The sequence below is a fragment of the Conger conger genome, chromosome 2, assembly GCF_963514075.1.
Source record: "Conger conger chromosome 2, fConCon1.1, whole genome shotgun sequence".
Taxonomy (NCBI): domain Eukaryota; kingdom Metazoa; phylum Chordata; class Actinopteri; order Anguilliformes; family Congridae; genus Conger; species Conger conger.
Window position 1 is genome coordinate 46,503,148 of NC_083761.1, and position 17,834 is coordinate 46,520,981.

Genomic DNA, 17,834 nt, shown 5'->3' on the forward strand with positions numbered 1-17,834 from the left:
TGATTTTAATTTAAAGTTATTCTGATTACTAATATTTTTTTTGCATTTCTTCTTAGGGGGAGGTCTTCTAGAAGCTCCTTTGGGTTTTCCACCTCTCCTGCACACTTTTCTTTGTTCTGTATGTTTAACTTGAATAAATAAATAAATAAATAAATAAATAAATGCAGTTTCAAATGGTGAGGAAGGTGTTTCTGAAGTGAACACCAGCACTGGACTTCTGCCAGAGGGCGTTTTTCATGAAGAGATTTGTTGAAATACTAGGGGTGTGTATGTCGATTTTGTGTGTTCACATTACAGCACCTTGAACTATGGAACTATTGAAGGAGGGATGAGGGATGAAGACCAAGCCTGCCTTTTCAACAGCCAACTGTGCACTGTTGCTTTTGGTGATGTGTATAGCTGCACTGTCTTGTCAATAGCATTCTTGAAAAGCGATAAAATGTGAAGTAGACCAGGGCCCCTGTCCCCTGCACACCTTTCTTCAGGTTGCGGATGATGAACTCCAGCTCTGGCACCGTGTGGATGCTGATCAGGTTGGCCTCCATCTTGTGACAGGTCTTCTGGGCCTCCTGCCAGTCCTTCTTCTCGGGCGTCAGCCTGTAGCAGCCCATCTGGAAGGCCTGCCACCCCGGGTCACACTCCCCACGGACGTTGTCCGACCACGAGTCTGTCACAGGAAGGGTGCATGACTGGGACCCGGAAGATTGGTGGAGCACGATAAGATCTGCACAGCTATTGGGCCCTTGAGCAAGGCCTTTAACCACACATTGCTCCATGGGAACTGCACTGTGGCTGCCCACTCCTTCTAAGTAACTAGTATGGGTCAAATGCAGAGGACAAATTACCCCACAGGGTTCAATAAAATACTATATAAATACTATAAGAACGAGAGAGGTAAGTTTAAGGGAGGAAAAGGTAGAGCAGAGGTGGAGAGGTGTACGATCAGTTGAGGTTGCACCTCTAAACGTGCCCTCTCACTGCCAGTCTCTGGACATAGGTTTAGGCCTACCAGTGCTAAAGGGGTCCAGGGTGGAATTGGGTCTCTTCTTGCAGACGTAGGGCATGGCCACGCCACAGTCACGGTTCTGCCAGCGGCCGGACGACTCGGTGCGGATCACCGCGCAGTTCTCCTCTTCGCTGTGGTTCGGTTGATCTGCAGCACAGACAAGGGTCAGAAACGAACACCTCCTTTATTGAGCCAATCCTATAGGAAATCTATGGGAAAAGGATAACTCACTCTCAGAGTAATATTACTGACAAAATGTGGCAAACATTTTACGCCAGCATTTACATCTCTCTTGACTTGCTGCAGTCCTACCATTAATTTCACTGCTTTAAAGTTATCATTATATTTGTCTGGACAAAAATAAACATTCAGGCTTATAAACTGGCCCTAACTCATCACAACAAATAGTCCCGTTTTATACGACTTTACTTATCTGTTCTGGTGGGAATGGTTGTTCAAGCTAAAATGAGAATTTAGATGTGGAAAATGTTTATATTATTTCAATGTCTCTACATTCAAGCTTTCTGGAATATGAAAAGAAGGAAAATGTAGGAAGCCCTGCACATTTCTGGTATCATTTATTAATAATGTATTTTCCCTAATTAAATACTGCTGCCATACAAAACTAATAGTGACTCATAGTGACTTGCTGCCTGTTGAGCAAGATATCAGCACAGTCATGTGCTTCATATTGCCTCACTGAAAAAAATAAAATAAAAGAATGCATACCATAATTTAGCAAGGGCACATTAATGAATGTATGAATGCCAGAGCTTTGGTTTTGAGCTATATGTTTTCATAGTCTTTCTATGGACACCATAGGTCCTCCTTATGGTTCAGTTTTTACAGCTACTAGTCACTGATAACTATGTGATGCAAAACTGTCCATAGACCTGATTGCCCTAATTGCACAAGAACACCTCCTCTGGTTAGTCATGGTCCTGCCGTCCATCACCAACCAGAGCAAGCTAAACAATTATGCAGCACTCAGATGCAGGAACTGCAAATAATACTGCACATATTTTGAGGAAAATGGGTGCTAGTCTGTGCTCTAACATACTGATAGAGGATGCATTCATGATAGGTCAGGGCTAGAAAAAATCCATGGCTAAAAACTGCCATCATAACAAAGCCATAAAAATACAGCTATTTTTAAGAAGCCCTTCCACACTACGGCTGCGAAATTCTTCCAGGAGCTGTGTGAAGGGGCTAATGGTGTGTGAAAGCCCGTATTTACAGGCCAGATAGGAAGAGCGTAGCACTTACCTGACTCCCAGTGTAGGAACTTCAGTGGCGAGTTATCTGCCCACTGCCAGCCCCCATTCATGTCCAAGTCATTCAAGCCCATCCACAGAGAGGCACTGTACCCAGTTAGCAGACCTGTACACACAGAAAGCCAACTTACCAAGCCGTTCAGGTTTTACCAAGTTATCTTGACAGCCTAATCAGCAATGAGCAGGTACTATTTATACATGTTTATCTTCAGTCATATTGGTCACAGATAAAATGAAAGTAGAGAAATGATTTCATTAACAATTACCCTCGAAGAAAACACCGGTTTCTGTGTTCAAACGTGTTCTTGCTCATAATTGTCTTTGCCTGCACACGTCTTTGCGTATTTGCATACAGTATGCCGAAGTGTAGCTGTTAATATCGGGGCACACCCTTACATATCTGTGCATGACTGCTCCCCTCTGCCCACTCACCGTTTATGTAGGTCTGTTCATGCACCTCTGTGATGCTGAGCAGGTCTGCCCCCTGCTGTTGGCAGCTGACACGTGCCTCATTCCACGACAATGTGGACTGGAAATTGAACTGGTAGCAGCTCTTGGTGAGTCGGTCAATGTCCCAAAAGGTCTCACAGTCATCATCTGTGAGGAAGAATGAGAATGAGACAGACATAGAGAAGGAAGAAAAAATGTTAGAAGCATGTGAAGCGTGAACACAGATGAGATGCACATTACATTACATTACATTACAGGCATTTGGTGGATGCTCTTTTCCAATACATGACATTACATTACATTATTACATTATAGGCATTTGGCATCCAGCGCAACGTACAAAAAAATGCATAACCATAACAAGGGACAAGTGCGCTGAAGGACCCTAGAGGGAAGTACAGTTCCAAAGTGCTTAGAATGACCACAAAGATAAGAACTTTGTACATTAGATATTAACCTTGTAGATTAATCAGATGAGACAAACAAACAAAAGTACCAATAAAACAGTCTTAGCAAACATAATGCTAGGAATAATAAAACAAGTATACACAACTACAATATTTGAACAACATTTTAACCTGTCCTTGTCATATGGAGGAACATATTTAAGAGACACTAAATGTGAAAGGATAGCCCAGGGGCGGTGGTAGCACAAGTACACTCACTCTTGACAGGACAGAAGCCCCAGCGCTCGTCCTCTCCGTAATCATAGGTGGTGGCACACCACAGGTGTCCATCCTCACGCCCAATGCCCGTGCAGGTGTGGAACCACTCGCCATCATACAGGAAGGGGAAGTTGCAGGGGCGGCCGTGCGAGTTACCCTGGATGGTGTAGATGTCTGGAGGCGGCAGAAAAAAAATCTAATCCAGTTATGTGGCATAGACTGAAGCTAAATGTTTTTGTTGAATTTCAGAACCTGTATTTCACAAAGAGGCAAATATAATCCCTCTCCAAACTCACTTTTTAATCACTTGCCTGTCCGAGGTTGATGTTAACTTTTCCTCGGAACAATTTCCTTTTTTCCCACTCCAACTTATAGCAAAAATGGTAACACAAAAGCTGTAGTTTTTTTTTTTAATCTGGGCACAGTCGCATCCAAAACAAACATTTTAACCTCTTTAACTTTCACAAAGATTTCAAGGTCTTATTTTTGAGGGAAGTAGCTTTGGGGTATTTTTCTTGAAAGAATCTTTACTTTATAATAATAACCCTAGCACATATAACCCTGAGCCTAATCTCCACACCTGGGCACTATGCCCACGGGATTGCCAGAGCTGCAGCTGCATTTCATGAGACTGGGGAAAGTTGACTAGAGGGGACATACACATTGAGTGCACTGTGCAATGGATGCACAGCAGACAGACAGGGGAAAGTGAAGTCCACTAAAGCGAGTGAAAGATTAGTATTATCCAGACAGATCTCACAGATTCTGCGGAAAAAGGAAGGGTGGGGAACCAGAAAAAAAGGCCAATCGTACATGAGACATTTTCACACTGCGGTGTAGTCTGCTCTGGGTTATCCATGGCCCCAGACTAGTGATAAGCCAGAGCTAGCTTATCCTGTGTTCACACAAGCATTTCTTAACTCATGGCAAAGCGTTCACACTGGTTATTTTGGCACCGTGCTCAGTGATATTTCAATGAAATTTGGTGCTCGCCCTGCTTGGGAGCAGGGTCAGCTGGGCTAAGGCTGGTGCTAGCCGACTTTAGAATGTGCAAGTGTGACTACGTATATAGCCCTGGGCTGAAGTCGGCTAACGGTTCATAAAAATATACTGTCAGAATTCCTGCCTCGACCTAGACAGAAACCATGAAATTACAGCTAAATGGCTAAAAGATGTACAAACAGAAAGAAAGAGAGTCATCTCTAACCATGAAAACCGTCCCTCTCCACCAGACTAACACACATCTATGAAGGCAGCTTCATACCCTCCGTCTGCCACATTCCTCCTCATTGAAAGCCCAGTCTTGTCAACATCACGGCGTGCCCTCCGTCTTACCGCGGTGCGACTTGGCGCACAGGTTCTGCTCGTCTCCCAGCAGCCTCCAGCCCTGTTTCTCGGTGGGCGCGGCCCTGGGCGGCTCCTGGGTGGCGGCGTAGGCGGAGGGAGCCGGGGGGGAGGGCATATAGTGGTCGAGGATCTCCAGCACCTGCTTGCAGTTCCAGCTCCAGCGCTCGGTGTGACAGCGGTACGTGTCCAGCACCAGCTCGCTGCTGTTCCCGGAGACCAGGCCCAGGCACAGCGAGGCGCCCACGTTATAGAGCCGCCGGCGCGACACCCACTTCCACTGCTGGTCGATCCCCGCGCAGTCCGACGTCACGTCCAGCGCAGAGTCCAGCAGCCCCAGGCAGCCCTGTGACCCCTTGTGGTAGAACACGAAGACGTCCGAGTCAAGGGGCTCTGGGCGGAGGAGGGAAAAAGAACAGAGTAAATACATGCTGCTTGGAAAAGCGGTCTCTGGTGTATATTTAGCAGGGTACCCTGGTGTAAAATCCAACTCTGACCAGCCTGAAAATACCGGCTACCAGCTGTTTTAAAACATAGCTCGGGCTGGTCAAACCGTGTTGAGTATGGAGCTGGTCTTAACTGGTGAACCAGCAACCAGCTTGAGGTGTTTATTGTTTATTTTTTCAGCCGGGAAACATGCTGCCTGGTAAGGCAGTCCCTAGGGTATATTTAGCAGGGTAGATGGTGAACTCAGTCCGTACGGTTGCAGGGTCAATTCCCAGGTGGGACACTGCCATCTGGCTTTTAAGGTTACACACAACATGCGCTTATGGTGAGTTGGTAGTGCAATACAAAATGTATAAACACAGGCTCATGAGCACTAAAGGTAAGGTGAAGGAATAAAGCAAGCCAAAACTCAACCCAAGTTACTTTTCTTTTGGGTCCTAGATCTGGGTCTGCAACTATTGAAGAAGTGCTGATCCAAAAAGGACTGCTCTCATTATATACAAGCATACAGCAGGTCATCTGTTACATATGAAAGCTTGTACTTTTTTGAGCAGGTCTGAGAGTATACAGGAAGCAATCTCACAGTAGAAAACCACAGTCATGGACTGGCAAACAGCCACAGAAGCTGGAGCACTATAAACCAAACCCAACTGACTTTTTGAAAATCAAGATGGTTTCCCCACCCCAACCCCTCTTTTTATTTTATTTTTCATATCAGGGTGATGGGAGGTTACAGCCAGGGACATCTGTGAGGGCATGTAAGTGTGTGTAGAAGAATTCTTATACGAAGAGAGAACTTGGGGTCCAAAAAAGAACAACAAAAATAAAGTTCTATTCTTGCTCTCAGGCTTTGTAGAGGCAGGAAGTTGGAAGAAAGGAATAACTGGGAGTTGGGATTCAGACAGATCTTCAAGAGAGGTCCTTTAATTGAACAGAGGTACTACGAATCACAGACAACTCACTGTCAAATTTACACTAAGAAAAGTTCTACCAGCTTGTCTGCGGTGTTACTAGGCTACCAAGTCTCGAGAAATGCAGAACACTCAAATGGGCAGTATTTTAAAGCAGGCACACAGACATGAAAATTGTGCCGATGAAGAGCAACAGAACTTGGGTTGCTTACATGTACAAGCTGCGTTGGCAGTATTTTGAGCAGTATAATTATGTTTAAGTACCATTTCGTCGAAATCTGTGAACTGTTTGTCACTACCCTATTGTTAAGATGGAATTATAAGATTAATGGTCCACAAAAAAAAAACGATGGCTTGTTTATGTCTTGCCAGTGATGCATTACTGGAGCATCACTTACATAAGCAAGTCTAGGAGAACACATTTAGACCACAAATGTTTTTATTAGAAAAAAGATTCCTTGAAACAGTGTTTAAAGCATAGCCCTGGAAAATATGGATAATAAGGAGAATCAGTTGCAAAAGCTCCCAATAGTTCCTTAAACAAATATCAGGCTACAATCAATATGGCTACAGCTCTTTTGACTTACTCCTCAATTTCTTGCTCTGAATTACTTTAAATGTGTAACCTGGCTTGTTTGTACTTTTGCACTGGCCGATCAGCTGATGTGATCAAACTAAAATAATTCATAATAAGTCATACTGTATTTACAGTTTTGAGAGTCTCTGTCACTGACTGAAGAAGTATGGGTGTGTATCTTCTGTGAGAGGCCCAAACTGTCTGAACTCTGGCTTCAGTCAACAGAGGTCATAAACCCAACGTCACAACAAGCACAATAATGGCAATGGAAGCACAACAGAAACAGTGTAAGTATAAATGCTAATCATTCTCCAACCAAAATCGGAATAAGAACTACAGAAAGAGATGCTTGAACCATGGTAGTCAATTAGGAAAGACAAACACCAGATGTTACACACATTATTTAAACAGCACTACTGAAAAAACACAAAACAATTTGCTGAGAAATATTTGTAAGGACATCTGTGTAGACATTCCTGACATAGTATATTTTATTTACCATTCAAGTACAATCGGAGAAGAATCACTGAATCACTGTAAAACTTCAAACTCAACATTCAGCTTAAGCCCTCTAATGGATTTTCTAAAATCAAAAGTTGATGGATCTACACTAGCTAGAGAACAACTCCAAGATTACACGGACAGAGTCATCATTCACACTGGTTATTCCCTCAAAGAAGTAGAGAGGCTTTTTGATCTAATTTTTACAGCCTGGTAAAAAATAATAGTTCAGGTCATACCTTGTCCTGAACTATCATTTTTTTGACCTACACTACCCAATGTCATAGCAATAATGGGAAAGGTAGTTCAAGATTACGAGAGCCATTTTTAAGGAAAAGGCACTGTACTTTTTAATCTCCTGTTTGTTTTACGTACAGTGGGCTCCAGAATTATTGGTGATAAATATGCACACAAATGCTGTAAACTAAAATATAATACTGTTACTGACATAAACTTTACTTTCCAACATGTGTGAGATAATGTGTTTTATTAATTATTCAATGGAATCAGCCAAAGTCTATTTTTCAATTTTAAAATGTATTTCCCAACTGGTTTAAAATGGTTTCTCAATTATGGGCAACCCAGTTTAATACTTTGCGCAACAACCCCTGGCAAAAAAAAGGCTGAGTCTTCTACTATAATTTGTGAGAATACATTGGGAGCGGGTTTTTATTTTATTTTATTTTTTACCATTGCTCCATGCAGAACTTTTCAAGATCATTAATATCCTTGGGCTTGCCCTTATGAACTGCACTCTTCAGTTCAGACCACATATTTTTGATGGGATTGAAGTATAGAGAGTGAGATGGTCTTGCTGGACAATCAACATACGACCAAGTCTCAGCTTCCTAGCAGGGAGAACCAGAATTTTGGTCACAATTTCCGGGTACCTTGTTGAATTCATTATGCCATTTATCTTAAACATGTTGATTGTACGTATATGGCCAAAAGGTTCAATTTGGTTCTCAGTGACCATAGCACTCTCTTCCTGTCATCATTCCAAGGGCAAACTTCAGATGCTTAGTTTTGTTTATTGTGCTCAATAAGTCTTTGTGCCACCCTTTTATAGGTAATTTTGGACTTCTAACAGTCAAGAGAAGAATAGCAGCAACAAACACCCTCAAACCACAACACTGTTTATCCCTCCCCCTGCTACGTTGAAAAGCCATTGGCTATGGCAATTCAAACCAATTTTCAAACAATGAGCTTTAATTATTGTACAGTTATACAATGTTTTGGTACAGAGCGTCGGGCCATCAACTGTATATTTTGAAACCTGAATTTAAGGACTATAAACACAGGCAGAGGGTGAGTCAACATGTTTGTGAGCCTTTTTCAATGATAGGAAGGGATTTACAATTACAAAAATCTTACCTATTGCACCTTTCATTTTTTGGAATTGAATTAATCTGTCACTAGCTCTAGCTATTTTCATCTGTCTGGGACAAAAATACACCAAACAATAATAAATAATAAAAACCCCAGAAAGTGAACTATGCCTTTAATAAAACTTGACAGTAATTAATGTTTGCTTCCTTTCGTCTTTTGGATAAGTGACAGCACTGCCTGCACTACGTCTACCACAGTATTTAACTTAGACAAAGCTCAAATGATCCCCCTCTTGTCCTTTGATTGGTTCAGCTGTAAAATAGCAAGATTTTATACACCAAATTAGGGAATCAGCTCCAGGCATCTCTTTGCCTACAGGCAAGGCTTTTAGACACTTTTAGACACTTAACACAAAATAACACACAACTGTTACAATGTAATAAAAGGTGTTTTTCAGAAAACTATTCCATGGACTACAACCAAACATACATTTTCATTACATTACATTACATTATTGGCATTCGGCAGACGCTCTGATCCAGAGCGACGTACAGTTGATTAGACTAAGCAGGAGACAATCCTCCCCTGGAGCAATGTAGGGTTAAGGGCCTTGCCCAAGGGCCCAACGGCTGTGCGGATCTTATTGTGGCTACACCGGGATGAGAACCACCAACCTTGCGTGTCCCAGTCATTTACCTTAACCACTACGCTACAGGCCGCCCGTGACATGAAAACAAATGACATGAAAACAAATGTTGCAATTACCAAACATCAAATTAAGTTATCATGCAAACAAAAGCGATTTCCTTGTAGCTTGCTGCTTGACTGTCTTCTGATACTCACTTTATGGAAACATGACCATTGACTGTGCAAGCCAAACTTAGATACACTCACAAATCCAGGCTGAAGCAGCGCCTTTTTCTTGGAATCTGCCAACTCCACCCCAACCTGAGCCTGTGATAAGCACTGGGTTTGTAACTTGTAATTAGTGGGTCACTAAAGGTGTCCTTTAATTTGGCTTCCAACATTACCTCACATCTTTTGTTCTAAAAAGTATAACCTTAGTTACATGTGGAAATTGCACCTCATCTATGGCTATTTAAATGCTGGTCTTCCTAACCCTGCCCCCAAAGCCTAATCCCCCTCCGCCCAGCTATTCGTACTAACATTTAGGAATGTCATCTGATCAGAATTATGCAAAAACATACGTCATGTGGGAAATAGTTTTGCAAACAGCTTAAAAACATAGCAGTTTATTCCCAAACAATTCTGCTGAATTACAGATAAGTGCATCTTTCATGAGGTCACAGGAACTATTTTACAGAAGTGAAAGAAGAAGTTAAAAATCGCAACCATCTTTTTTCTGTAGGTTCAAATTTGGCCCATTAACTGTTCTTAAGCGGATTCCATTTTGAGACTTGTAAAGAAATGTATTTTTGCAGATAAATCTGCAGTAAAGACCTAAACACATGCACTAACTCACAGTATGAACATTAAGTCTTCCTAGAACACTATATGAGCCCCAGAAAGCACATGACTTTGTAATGAAAGTATTGTTTTTACTTGTATAGAGTTGTTGGCTCAACCTAAACCTGAACTCGCTCAAAGAATTAAAAGTGAATATTTTGATGAGTGGGTGTGCTGAAATCTCTATTTTGATCTAGCCCTGGGGGTTTGTGTGCAATCCCAAATCCCAGCTCGCTTTGGGAAAATACAGCTGGCCTTCAGCAGCTTGGACCTAGTTTCCTGCTGGGTTGCTTCAACCTGTAGCCAAGTACATCACGTGAAAAGGGCTAGGATGCTGCTTGACTGGACCAGTCCAAGGCCTCCTCCTTCATCCAGACAGAGGCCTGCACCTCTGTAGCGAACGGAATCCCTTTGATTGTCCTGGAAGTAAGTAGGGGGCATGGGGTGGGCAGCAATGGTGATGGTTCTACAAGCTGACTTACAGACTGAAAGTGTTCACTACCAGGGTTTAACAGGGGATCCCTTTGTCCAGTAAAACAACAACCAACAAATACACAGGAAATTCCAAGCTGTTATTGTGTTTGTGTCTTGGTGGTTTACTGCTCCCTTAATGGCTGACGGTGGACTCTGGGGTTCACCTCAGAGGAATGTGGGGGGAAACTGTGTGTGGGATTTTCAGATTGTTTTTCTGTGACTACAGTGAGGGTTCTTCATGTAGCCACACTGTGCGCTATGGTCTGATATCTGATATCCACTTCAAAAGCAGTAACGCAGGGCAGGGGATTACAGTAGCAAACGCAGCAAATATTATTTGGTTCTCGTGCTCTTACAAGAAATGTTCCAAGACACTGCTTATGTGTCTTGAAACACTAGATTTAAAGCCCAGTGAGTAAAAAATATGTTAGGTGGGTTTTGAAGGGCCATTTTGGTGTTTTTTTTTTACATTTCTTTTTTGTCATTTGGCAGACGCTTTTAATCCAAAGCGACTTACAAGTGCATAGGTTCTACCACAAGTTTAGGTGGACTCTAAATAGCTTTTATAAAAGCTTCACTGGCGACAATACATTTAATTGTATAATGCCCAAGATATAATTGCCAACACTAAAATATGCCTAGGCCCAACAAGCACAGAGGAACAATTGAACGTTTGTTTGTTTTTTAAGTGATGAGTTAACTTTTCCTCCCCATTTAAATCAAGTGAGGTTCACCTTCTTTGCACATATATGTCATTTTCCAGGGTAAAAATATATATATATATTTTTTGGCAATTCAGCTTAATTTGCATATTTCATACAGTTTGGGTGGCCCTATACATGACTTCATGTGCATCCATCACTCTGAAACTGCCAGCTGATGCCCGAGACTGACATTATGTTGTCAAGTGAGCAGCTCATCCATTTTGTCTCGTGTGATGAGTATGCGCTTTCAGCCACAGTTGATGCCTTTCCCTCATACCACCATGCCAATATCACCTTAGCCACTGTTCCTTGTGAATCATCAGCAAGCATGGCAAGCTTAGTGAAGCTCCTGCCTGGCCCAACAACCATGCCTCTTTCAAAGTCACTGAGATTTCCCCATCTAGATATGGCCACAAAAATGAACATTTGCCCCACATTTTTATACACAACCATGAGCATGCTGGGATGCTAATTGCTCAATTAACTCAGGAATCTCACCTTTGTGAAAACACCTGGTTTCAATATGCATTGTTACCCTTACTTATTAAAGTCTTTACTTTAGCAGTTCCCTGTAAAACCTATACTTGTGCATACACACACATACATGTTAGCTCCGCAACTGCGCTCAGCATCTGATAGACCCAACCCTGTTTTATACCTGGATTTTTCATGAATGTATCATCACTGATCCTGCTACAGATAGGAAATCTTTATGGAGTAGATATACTTCAGAGAAACTTTGAGGCAATATGATATCAACTTTGACAGAATTTGTTTAGGTAGAATACATACATTCTTATGTTTTGGGAGCCTTAGCATGATGTCACAGACAAATGGGAATCCAAGTGGAAAGTTATTGAAACATTTTGTGTAACAAGGCAGGACAACCTCCTTCATTTATACATTACCTATATACTTTACTTTAGTTCATTTTCACTCCACTGCCTACCTTTGAATCGCTATATTACATCATAGAACATTAGTGCTGACAGTTGTCTGAATTAACTGGAAAACTGCAACACAATCTATTTGTCATTGCTACTACACAAAAGATTGAGACCACTGTATCAAAATATTCTGGTTAACATTACTTTTGCGGAATAGTTTACTTCCTGGGTATTTAAATATTTCAGTTTTAGTGTTGTTTTCTATTGCCCCAGACAGTGTTTGTGTGCTGTGTGAATTGTATTTTCTTGCTTTAGCCAGCCACCTTCTCTTTGGCAATATTATAGCAACCATTGTAGAATCGTTTCCTAGTATCTAAAATGTCATTCGTTGCTTTAAAAGCTGGTAAGGGCCACTTTGAAAATACACAAAAACCAAAGAAGGAAATCCCGGAACTACCCCTTTAAGGTGAAATCATTTAAGATCATATGAGCAACGTCATAAGCAGACAACAAAATAAAACTGGGAATCCTTCACTGGATTAGTTGTGCTATTGGATGTAAAAGCAATATGCACAACCTAATGGGCATTGTGATCAATATACCCCAGTAAATGGACTCATCCAGCAGCTAAAACCCAGTAGGCATTCCTAGGCTATTATTCAGTTATCAGTTTGTTGCATTAGTTTAGTGTAGACTGAATTATTTCAATTTATACCAAACATTATCTCCAAGAACAATAAAACACATCATTGTGTCATGCCTCCAGTGACCCACTCCCTCTCCTCCTCATATTTTCTTTTTCTATATCTTTCAGTGAGGTCTGAGGTTCACTGAGGCTAAGCATATTCTTATGAATAAGACAAAAAAAAACCTACACAGAGACAACTGAATAAATCCTTGGTACCATGGTACCATGTCCATGGTACCTTTTAGTCTCAAATACTCAAGTACTGATTGTAGGATGTGGAAATTATTGTGAAATAAGAAGACAGAGGTGGTTGTTCTTCGGAAATCAGACCACTTCTGAGACAAGCATATTCTACTTGTGTTTCAACCCAAACACAGCCCTGGTAATAGATAACCCTGATCGCTAGCCACTGATTTTAAAATAAAATGAGCGTTCCATATACGTCTGTGCTGCTGCTATTGGCGCTTCATGAAGGCCAATTGCAAAACTAAAACAACCTAACTCATGATGACCACTACCTCTACATCCATGATCCTAGCATAGGTCCTTCAATAACAACCTACAAAAGCCGTGTCCTACCGAAGCTAAGAGCAATGTTTTGCATGGAAGATTAATGTTTCAACATTTTAAAACGACTCATTAAAATGCGTTAGCCAAGGAGTTGGTAAAGTTAACGTTAGGCTAATCATTTTGCAGCTGTGACATAGCTAGACTGAAACGTACGGTGTTTAAACAAATTTGTATAGTTCATAAGGCCATTCAAAATGAACAGATACAGCAACTAAACAATGTTGCCGTATATCGTAGCTACAATGGTTACAGCGGAGGCGAAAACGAATAGAAAAACAGCACTGGCTCAGGCAGCACAGATGACACAAGTTAGCTGGGTACGTACAGTAACACAATAGCGAAACGCTGGCACATCTGCCTGCCAAATGGCGGCTCTTCGAATACGTATACAAAAACCTCAACACAAAGAAAGCAATATTTGTTAGACTTAAGCAATATATCTTGTTAAAATGATCCATTAATGTAGGAGAGATCATATCTGGACTTTTCGCAGAACAAACTTTGCAGCAACATGAAAGAACCCCCTCCCCCTTCTAAAAACTCCCCTCTATCTCCGGTCCCCACATCTGGTTTCGCTCAGAATTTGGATTTTCGTGGCATTCCACAGCATCAAGATAATCCAGATGCAAAATCTGCTCACATCATTCTTTTAACTTTACGCCATTTCGGCATTTCAAGCAGGCACAAAATACATTTCACTCAGCATTCCCTTGATATAATCCGTAGCTCTGCACCCAGAATGAGCGTGAGCTAACTTGTAAAAAGCCTTGAGTAACTCTTAATGAAACTGCAGCAATTGCTCCTACCTGAAACGGCCATCCTCAGTTCCAGACTGAGGATAAATACATATAAAGTGCATTTGAACAAGTGAAAGCAGTTTGTCCATGGAGAAGAAGGGCTGTGATGGTATCCACGTTGCATGCCCACAGTTGTTGTGAGGAGAAGCCGGCGAGAGTGACGAGGTAACTATTCTTCAGTGTGGATGGATGAAGTGCCGAGAGACTCGGGTAAGCAAGGCAGAATGGAGCTTCGTGGATGGTGTCTCCGTACGCGTCAGTTAATGAGCCCGAAAGTGAATGAGAGAAGCAGACATTGCGTCACTACCACTCTGCGGAACAGAGCAAAGAGGGGGCAGACTTATTTTTAAAAAAAGAGGGGGCAGACCTTTATGTTAGCATGCCCGTGTAACTCCAATTCACGGACACGAAAAACACTATTTTGATCTAGGCTACTTTTATGTATTGTAAGATGATTTGATATGATTTGAGAACTGACTGTACCTGATATAAGACTCAGTTTTTATAGCAACGTGCTCTTCCCGAATTATACAAGAGTTAAAAATGGACCAATTAAAGTACAGGCTATCAGTTGTGCGTGATGTGTTCGTCTGACCTACATTTATTCTAAAACCAAGTTTTAGATGAGGTCAAAACCATGACTGCAGACAGAGATTGCATTACTGTTGAAGTAAAAGCAAACAAACAAGAGTTATGTATTTTCTGTACCTCCTATATGTATGTCCTTTAAAGTTCAATTAAATACGAAATGATCATCACTGTGTCGTAGTCACACATGAAGCCCTTTAAACCCATGTTAATAAGAGTAATTAAGAGTAACTAATAATTTAATATGCATTGCATTTACAGTCAGATAACGTTAACCATATTACTTGTAAATGAGTGTTCGCTTTGTATTGAAATCCAGTTGCCTATGTTCAAAACCTTTTCAAATTTAACCCATTTAACTTCATTCATTTTGATTTTGTTCTGGTGCACCCTATGTACTCAAGTATTCATTCCCCTCACCAACACAATATATTCAACGTTTTTATACATGATGGTAGATGGTGTTACCTGGATGATAAGTCCAGAACATCCAACGATTTTTTGCATGGCTTTTGACTCTGAGCATTACTTAAGGCTGACTTAAGTAGTTCTAAGAAGTGGCTTCTGTCTCGCTGCTCTCCCGAAGAGGCCAAATTTCTGAAGTGCTGAAGAGAATCTTAATCTCTGGACAATTTATTTTATTTCAGCCAATGAGCATTGCAACTCCCCTGTAGCTGTTGGTCTCTTGGTCATTTGTCTGAAAATTGCCCTTCTAATTCAGTTGCTAAGTTTGGTAGCTTGGTAGGGTAGTATGATCTTGGTAGCATCCATGGTGTGCCATATTTTTTCCCAATTTGTTAAGAGGAAGATTTTAAGCTTTGCCAATCTTTTGCTTCCTAACGACTCAACCTCCAGTGTTCCACAGGCACTTCCTTGGCCATTATCTGACCTGACTGCTCTGATCTGCCATTTAATTTCTGAGACTTCAGAGAGTCTGTGATATTTTTTCATTTATTTTTACAGCTAGGCAGCCTTTATTTTTTAGTTTGTTAATACAAAGGGGGTGAATACACATCAATTAAGTAATTTCCAGGTTTTTATTTTTAACATAATTCAGAAGATATTGAATTTCATTTTCATATATATGAGGTTACTGGAGTAAAAAAAGTCCCATTTAATTTAATATATGTCAATTTTACTTTGTACCATAACAAAGTGAAAAATAATCAATGGCGGTGTAAATGTTTTGAAGCCACTGTGCATATTTGAATGACCTCATTTTCAAGAGAGTCCTGACCAACATGTAAAACTATGTTATTGGCAGCATGATATAATTGTCTGAAGTTCCCTGAAATAGCCCTATATAATTTACAGCTTAGTCCAGACCTGGGTCAAGGGTTCTGAGCTACTGAGCTTATCTGGTGTATTGGAACCTATAAAGTCCTCTCAAAAAGTGCAAACTGTGTATTGTTGTCCTCTCGGTCGACTCAATTGCACCAGACATGATCAATTGAGCACAGAGAAGTATTTGAATACAAAACAATTATGTATTTGACCCAGGTCCGCAGCTTACAAAACCACCAACTCCACCGTGCCAAGTCCATTGGGAAATAGATCCGAACAATTATTTTAACAAAGCTCTTTCTACATTGTGATTTGAGTATAATATTTTTAGCAGTGTATCACACCTTCCAGATGGTACTGATGAAATAATGTTATGAAATAATGTTAACCAAATTAGGTAATCTTTTACGATCAAAGAGTGGCAGCAGGGCGCCACTAGGTATGAGGCAAGACTAATATCATGTGATGTTGACGAACAAAACCTATGTCATCTGGTAAGAAAAAGATATTCCCTCACCGATAAGATGGACATGTGCATCAAGTCAAGGCCCCCAAAAGTATTTAAGCCAGGCCATACGACCAATGTGTTGAAGGTTACTGTACTGCATACTTGTTTGTGTTTCATGGTGTTTCATCTTGGTGGGCAGCGTGACATTCAATAAACATTTTTTTGCTCTAATAAAGTGTTTGTTGACTTTGGCGAGCTCCTGCATTGTACTGAAAATGCATGTAAAATGCAGGTTTTGGGGAATTCTCTGAACTGAAGATGATGAAAATGTAAATTTTTCATAATCTCTATGAGTTGTTACTAACAAATAATGTTGTTAAAGTGTAGGTGCAGTACATTTACTTTGATTAGTAATTAGTCTCATAAAATAATAATATTTTTGTCATTTTAAACAATTAGTAAAATTGCAAATATTAATGAAAAAAAGATTATTTAAGAGGGTTTGGAAGGAAGAATTTGAGTAATAGCGAATGTAGAGACAGACGCTATATATGAGAGAGGAGGAGCCAGGGATATACAGTGCCCTACATTAGATTTGGCACAAAGACTCATCATTTATGCATTTGCTTCTGTATTTGCAATACAATTTGAGATTTGTAAAAATCACATGGGGTTAAACTACTCAGATTTTAATAAGGGCATTTTTATACATGCAGAAATGACAGCAGTGTTTATACATAGCCCCCCCCCCCCCCATTTCAGGGCACCATAATGTTTGGGACACAGCAATGTTATATAAAGTAGTCATGTTTAGTATTTTGTTGCATATCCTTTGCATGTAATTTACAGATGAATCTAGTCCCACCCCCAAAGGCAAAGCTAGTATTGCTTGTAAATGTGTGTTTGCTTTGCATTGAAAGTGATGATGGGGAAACTCAACTCAACCACCACCAGTCTGTATTACCCACCTGGGTGATGCATGGCTGCCATTTTGCACCAGAATGCTCACCACACACCAGCTGAGGTGAAGAAGGAGAGTACAATGTTTTTAACAATTGAATCAGGAGATGACTTGATGGCAGATTGAAAGAGCCAGCTTTGGGAATTTATCCAGGGCACCGGGAAACCCCATAGTCTTTTCAAAGAGTGTTATGGAATCACTATGCTGGGGCATTGGGAATCATTTGGCCAGAGGGAAGATCACCCCCTACAGGCCCACCAACATTAATTTAGTTTTCCCAGGAGGTCTCCCATCCAAGTACTAACCAAGCCCACAACTGCTTTGCTTCAGCCATTTGGCTGGGTTTATGATGGTATGTCTGTTAGGAGTTTTAGTATCGCCTGTAGGACAACCTGAAAATAAGATATCCAGACTCTAATGATATTGATAGGTCACAGAAGCCATGGCATGCAAAGGATATGC

At 41.0% G+C, this 17,834-nt stretch overlaps 1 protein-coding gene across 1 annotated transcript in view; it reads right to left on the reverse strand.

The window, feature by feature from the left end:
* LOC133122501 (C-type mannose receptor 2-like) overlaps positions 1–14,348 on the reverse strand; it is a 35,619-nt gene extending 21,271 nt beyond the window's left edge. The window contains exons 1-7 of the mRNA XM_061232495.1: positions 14,101–14,348; positions 4,731–5,132; positions 3,396–3,569; positions 2,713–2,877; positions 2,273–2,386; positions 1,010–1,153; positions 476–667 (exon numbers count right to left, since the gene is read on the reverse strand). Coding sequence (XP_061088479.1) covers positions 476–667; positions 1,010–1,153; positions 2,273–2,386; positions 2,713–2,877; positions 3,396–3,569; positions 4,731–5,132; positions 14,101–14,215 — 1,306 coding nt within the window. The 5' untranslated portion in view covers positions 14,216–14,348. The remainder of the gene's footprint in view (positions 1–475; positions 668–1,009; positions 1,154–2,272; positions 2,387–2,712; positions 2,878–3,395; positions 3,570–4,730; positions 5,133–14,100) is intronic.
* Positions 14,349–17,834: the final 3,486 nt, after the last annotated feature.